Genomic DNA, 6,872 nt, shown 5'->3' on the forward strand with positions numbered 1-6,872 from the left:
GGAACTCACTCTGTAGACCAGGCTGGCCTCGAACTCAGAAATCCGCCTGCCTCTGCCTCCCAAGTGCTGGGATTAAAGGCGTGCGCCACCACGCCCAGCCTGTTAGTTTTTTCTTATCTGAGGTCTTTTTGTCTTTCCTTTTTCTTTCTTCTTAATTTTTTTCAGGTGGGGTTGGTTTTAGTTTGGTTTAAATTTGTGAGATAGTCCTCTTGTCTCTGATTCCCAAATGCTGGGATTTTTGGCATGTTTGCCCATGCCTGTCTCTCTAAGAATGCCTTGCTATCTTCGCCTTTTCTGAAGGATATTATGCTGAAAGGACCCTGGATTCTCTTTGTAATCTTGGAAAAAATACTGTATCACTTCCTTCCGGGCTCTCTGGTTTCTTTGGAGAAATCTACTTTGATTAGGATTGGTTTTCCTTGGCCAGGTGTGGTGATTATATCAGCACTTTGGGAAGCAAGGAGATCAGAAATTTGATTCATATTGGGTTCCTATAAGGAGACAATTCAGTAAGCAAAATCACTTTGGTATGATCATTGTTTCTGACCTACAGAAATGAAATATAAATTTTTGGTCAATTAAAAGCTCTTCTGTTTTTTTTTATCTCTTCGTGTAGAACAAATTACCTGCTGCAGTTACAGAACCAGAGGCAAATAAGTTTGATGGCACTGGGTATGACAAGGACTTAGTAGAAGCTTTGGAAAGAGATATAATTTCTCAGAATCCCAACGTTCGGTGGTGAGTCATATCACATGGTTGTGGAAACTGAAGTGAAGAAAAGATGACATGTGCTAATGGTGTGTGCCTTTGGGGACAGCACTGGAGGATGTGCAGTGTAAGCAGCCCATGCAGTGACACTGATCCCCACTGAGCTGTGTCACTCTGCTGTCTTGAGGGTCTTACCTTTGTTTGTTTTGAGGCAGGGTTCCGTGTAGACCAGGCTGGCTTCACAGTGGCTATGTAGCCAGCATGGCATTGAGCTTCAGTCCTCTTACCTGAGTGCTGAGGTAACAGACAGACACCACATGCCCAACTTCTATGATGATGGCTAGGACTCTAGGGCATCTGCATGCTCAACAAGGACTGAAGGAGCTGAGCTATGTTACCTAAACTTTAGTTCACATTATTTAAAACTTTATTTGTATTGTGCACTGTTAGGCTTATTATTTTATGTGTATGAGTGTTTTGCTTGCATGCATGTCATCGCATCACATGTGTATGTGCCTTTGGAGGAAAGAAGAAGGCAAATTCCCTGGAACTAGAGTTGTAAATGCCTGTGAGCTACATTGTGGGTGCTGGGAGTCAAGCCTGGCACTCTGTGAGAGCAGCCAGTGCTCTTAATAGCTGAGCCATCTCTCTCGCCAACCTCTTTTTGTTTTTGCTTGTTTGTATTAAGTATTGAACACAGAGTCTCATACGTGTGAGGCAAGTTCTCTGCTAACTGAATATCACTAGCTCCTTGAAATTCTTTTAAATTAATAATGTCATATACAAAGTGGGACAAAGATAGTACAAATTTCATCTTTTGGCGCCCCTGCTAATGTTGAAAAGGTTGAGGTTTTTATTATCTGTTTCAAACTTTTATTGTGTGCATGTGTGGTGGGGCAGAGCCTGCGCTGTGACACATGTTGGAGATCAGAGGCTAACTTTGTGGATTCGGGTCTCTCTCACATTTCTGTGCGTTCTGAGGGCCAGAGCCTCAGGCTTGCACACTAACCACTTGTACACACTGAGCCATCTCACCAACCCTACGAGGAGATTTTTAATGCATGCATCGTGTGTATAGCTTGTGGTAGAGCTTGCTTTGATTTGCAATTAGTGCTAGATTCTCAACTTTATATCTAATAAAATGCCTTTTTACAGAATATTATAAAAGCTCACTTTTCCACAAGTTAGTTATATCGTTAGTTATTTTCTATTTCTATTAAAATATAGATGATTAGTAGGTGTCTTTATAATATGTAAACATTTCTAATAATTGACATTTATAAGTAAAATCTATTTTCATAATAAAATTGCTACATGCACTAGTTGTACCAGTAGATATTTTAGTGTCTGGGGAGAACTTTATAATGATGTTGATGACTTTGTTCAGTTTGGCTTCTGCCTCTTAGAGTTGGAAGCATAGCAGGTGTCTGCTGTATGCCCTGTGTGTTATTTTTTTTAACGGCCATTCTTCTGAGCCATTATGAGATACAAGATAAGATGCTTGGGGCTGGAGAGATGGCTTAGTAGTTAAGAGCACTGACTGCTCTTCCAGAAGACCTGGGTTCAGATCCCAGCTCACAATTTTCTGTAACTACAAGATCTGACACCCTCACACAGACATACATGCAAGCAAAACACCAAAGCACATAAAATAAAAATAATTGATTTAAAAAACATGCCATCTATGCAATCTGTGATTCAGTATCCCTAATCTGCAAATCAGGCATCTAGAAATGTATTGGTTTTCAAGACAGGATTTCTCTGTGTAGCCCTGTCTGTCCTGGAACTCACTCTGTACACCAGGCTGGCGTCAAAATGCCCCTGCCCCCTGAGTACTGGGATTAAAGATGTGCACTCCCACTGCCTGGTTACTGGATAAATTTTCCAGTGTAGAGGTGAAGTACTTTTCTCTGTGGGAAGAGGCCTCCTCCCTCCTAAGTGCTTGCTTAATGTCATTCTTTCTCCAATCTAGGGCCTTGAGCCACATTTTTTTAAAAAAAAGATTTAATTATTTTTATATATGAGTACACTGTGGCTGTCTTCAGACATAGCAGAAGAGGGCATCAGATCTCATTACAGATGATTGTGAGCCACCATGTGGTTGCTGAGATTTGAACTTAGGACCTATGGAAGAGCAGTCAGTGCTCTTAACCACTGAGTCATCTCTCTAGCCCCTGAGCCACTTTCCTTTTTTTTTTTTTTTTTTTAAAGCAAGGCCATTATCCTTAGAAAGTTTGGAGAGTTTTAAAAGAAATTAATAATAATGGTTTCTGGATTAGAGAGCTCAACTAGTGAAGTGTATGCCAACATTCCTGACCGGGAAACGTGGTCCCAAGCTCTTTAGTTAAGGAGGTGCTCAAACACATGACAACTTTGACACTAGCCTGGCAACACAGAGAGTGAAGGAAGGAGAGCTGTTATCAGACTTTACACTGAAAGCCGTTATTGGCAAGAACTACAGACGAAGGTGTATCTGTGTATGCTGGTTGGCTGTGGTAAGAATGTGTATTCTCCAGGGCCCAAGAAAGGATTGAACATTTTGTCTGTGGCATAAAAACGTCTGCAGGTGATGGTTTTCAGGGTGATGATATAGGATTGGATATATGATCTAAGGAGTTGGCTGATAAAGTATCTTTTCTTTCAGGTATGATATTGCTGATTTAGTAGAAGCCAAAAAGTTGCTTCAGGAAGCAGTGGTGTTACCAATGTGGATGCCAGAATTCTTTAAGGGCATTAGGAGACCATGGAAAGTAAGTTTATGCCCTTATCATCAGCAGAGTAAATAACCCTTACTTATTTATATTGGTGAAAGTGGAACAAGAAAATTTTAAGCCAGGTAGCTCAAGCCTGTAACCCCAGCACTCAGGAAGCAGAGGCAGGAGGATCACCTTGGCTTTGAGGTAAGCGTTGGCCACATAGTGAATTCCAGGACAGACTGGATTAGCGTAAGACACCGTCTTAAAAAAGCTTTTAAAAGAAAGAATTTATGTTACATTATTCAGAATGTTTTGATCACAAGCTAATGCAGGGCTCCCAGAGTGTACAGTCCCAGCAGTACAGTACTCGGGGTCAGTCTTAGAATAACCTTGTGTCTGCACGTGGGACCCGGTTGGCTAGTGCACTTCATTTGTCTTACCGCGTAATTTGTCATGGTAGATTGGGAATTCTTTTGACAAATTCAGCAATATTTTTATCTCATAATGGATGGTTTTGAAGATCCTAGGATGGTATGAAAGGAGCTATTTAAGACAATCTGGGTGAAGAGTAAACATCTGCCTCTTCAAAATACCAATTACTAGTAGTTAATCTTTTGATAAAGATTAATAAATTAACAGTCAGTTTTCCTTTTTTGTTAATTGAGTTCCAAACTTTTAATGTGATTCTCTTCCTTTTGTGTAATAGAAAAGTTATTTGTGTCAGTTGTGATGGTATAGACCCAACATTTGGGAGGCAGAGATAGGTGGAGCTCTGTGAGTTTGAGGTCTACATATGGGTTCCAGGACAGCTGGGGCTAAATTAGTGAGGCTCTATTTAACATAAAGGAACAAGCCAACTTTGTTATGAAGCATCATTCACTTTGCTCTTTGTCCCAGTGTTGTATGTAGATGTAGTGAATTTGGTACTGAGAGTTATTACGAGGGCAAGCGTCACCCATACAGGGCGTCGTCACCCATAGCCCCGCCTCCAGAGAATGAGAAAGGATGGTCAGTAGAGCCCACATCTGTGTTTATCCTCCTCGGAAAACCAAAGCAGAGGAGGTAAGGAGATAACAATGCCAGCTGCAGTCTTTACTGTTATGTTCCCTACAGGGTGTGCTGATGGTTGGCCCACCTGGCACTGGGAAGACCCTTCTAGCTAAAGCAGTTGCCACAGAATGCAAGACAACATTCTTCAATGTCTTTTCGTCAATTCTGACTTCCAAAAACAGAGGAGAGTCTGAGAAGCTTGTCCGTCTTCTGTTTGAAATGGTAATGTTTGAAACAGCTCTAATAGACATTTTTTACCTCTGTCTGACTTTCTCCATTACATAGGTAGGGTGACACTCTTCCTAGGACCTGATTCTATGCCTTTGACATGTCCTTTATGAGCATAAGTAACTTTGGCTTCTGTTTGTCTCCTTTCCTCCAGAGGTGGAGCCACATCTGCTATTTTCTGAGCATTACTAGTGTGCTGTAAGAGTCTAAAGTAATTATGGCTAATTGGTTTCTTTAAAATTTGATTGTTGTGTGTATACACATATATATGATGGGAAGGGGCCCTGTGCGTAACACCACACTCAAGTAGACATTGGAGGACAATTTTGTGGTGTGGTTCTCTCTTTCCACCCTTACGTGGATTCCAGGGCTCACACTTGTGCAACAAGTACATCTATCTGCATGAGACATCTTGCCAGCTCCATAATTAATGTTTGTTGAACAGCACCCTGCTTAATGACATGGTAAGTGCTGTATTTTAACAAGCTAAAGATGAAAATCTTAAGTAGCTATGGAACTTTGATTTCCTCCAGTCTTATCAGCTGTGCCAAGGATTTGAGTTTAAGATGAATTTTATGTTAATTGTGTGCGTCTGTGTATGTCTGTGTGAGGTAGAAGGACATGAGTGCAGATGCCTGTGGAGACCTGAAGAGGGTGCTCAATCTCTCGTAGCTGAAGTTAGTTACAGGTGTTTGTAGCAGCCTGCCGTGGGTGCAGGGAACTAAACTGCAGGTGTGTGCAAGAGCAGTGACAACTCTTAACCACTGACTCTCCAGCTCCTCCCTTGACTGTGGTGACCTTAAGCATGGGGTCCCAGTGTTTGAATTCTTTTCTTCAGTTCTTACTTTGAGTTTCTCCCTTTTTTTCTTCTATAGTTCATTCATTTTGCAGAGTATTTATTAAGGTTGCTTAATATATAATTTTTCATTTGTCATTTTGGAAGTCATGTATTATAAAGAAAACTCATTTGTCTGGTAACAAACAGCAGCCACCATGGTCATTCTGGATCCCCACATTGGATAAATTCCATGTTTTTCTTGAGATACAGGCTGTCTTCTGTATTTCTGAGGTAAATTTTTTTGTTTAATCATTACTTCTGCAGTGTCTGGTGACCCCTGATGCATCAGCAAATCTAGGTATTTACTTAACTTTAGAGCTCTGAGAAGCCAGATTTGTGGAGTACACCTTTGATCCTAGCACTGAGAGACAGAGGCAGATACTCTCTGTGAGCTTTAGGCCAAGGTGGTCTTCATAGGAAATTGCAGGACAACCAAAGTAACATAGTGAGATCCTGTCACAAAGCTAACAATCAGTCAATCAATACAAGAGAAAAGACACTTTAACACACACAGATAAATAAGTATGTACTGAAACTTACAATTGCAGTGAGATCACATGGGAGTGAGGGGCAGTCCTCCTGATCTGAGAGCTTCTGAGGCAGCAAGGTTAGCCTGACCCTTCTGTCTGCCAGGGAACCCTGTTAATGGAGCAGATAGCTTCACCACCCAGATGGCTGTGCTGCTGACAGCCACCCTGCTGCCCAACATGACCTCTGAGCAGGGCTAACTCAAGTTCCTGATTCTTAATTTCACCTCACAAAGGTCAGTACCAGTAGGAACAATATAATTCTACAAGTTCCAATATTGTTTGGGTTCAACTCTCCCACCTTTTAAAGACTTTGTTAAGCCTCACTGATGACTGAAGTCTTCCCTCTAAAAAGTAGTGCAAGTGACTCCATATTAGGTTGTCAATGACACTACTACATAGTGATGAAGATAGGAGTCCCCACCCCCTCTCATCTTATGTATGTTTAGTGCTGCCATCAGGGTTGGATAATCTACCTGTTGGCCTGTCCCTGGAGAAGACTGATTATCCCCCTCTCTGCAGCCATTGTTGCCTGTAGCCTTCATTTCAGGTCGACGCCTTCCTTAGGGAGTTCCTCCATCCACATTGGCACGTTAACTGGTGTCATTGTGCAGGTCTTGCTTAGGCAGCCATATTGTTAGGATTTCAGGGGTGCAGCTTCCCTGTGATGTCTAGAAGACACTCTCTCCCTGGTGCTTTGGCTCTTGCAATCCTTCTGCCTCCTCTTATGTGCTACCCCTTGAGCTGTAGCTGTAGGGATGTTGTTAGAGGCTGTAGCTGTAGGGATGTTGTTAGATGCTGTAGCTGTAGGGATGTTGTTAGATG

The 6,872-nt window shown here is 41.8% G+C and overlaps 1 protein-coding gene across 1 annotated transcript in view; it reads left to right on the plus strand.

Moving 5' to 3' along the window:
• Katna1 (katanin catalytic subunit A1) overlaps positions 1-6,872 on the plus strand; it is a 37,949-nt gene that overhangs the window by 22,584 nt on the left and 8,493 nt on the right. Inside the window, exons 5-7 of the mRNA XM_021174288.1 lie at positions 617-738; positions 3,353-3,458; positions 4,518-4,676. Coding sequence (XP_021029947.1) covers positions 617-738; positions 3,353-3,458; positions 4,518-4,676 — 387 coding nt within the window. The remainder of the gene's footprint in view (positions 1-616; positions 739-3,352; positions 3,459-4,517; positions 4,677-6,872) is intronic.

The sequence above is a fragment of the Mus caroli genome, chromosome 10, assembly GCF_900094665.2.
Source record: "Mus caroli chromosome 10, CAROLI_EIJ_v1.1, whole genome shotgun sequence".
Classification (NCBI taxonomy): Eukaryota; Metazoa; Chordata; class Mammalia; order Rodentia; family Muridae; genus Mus; species Mus caroli.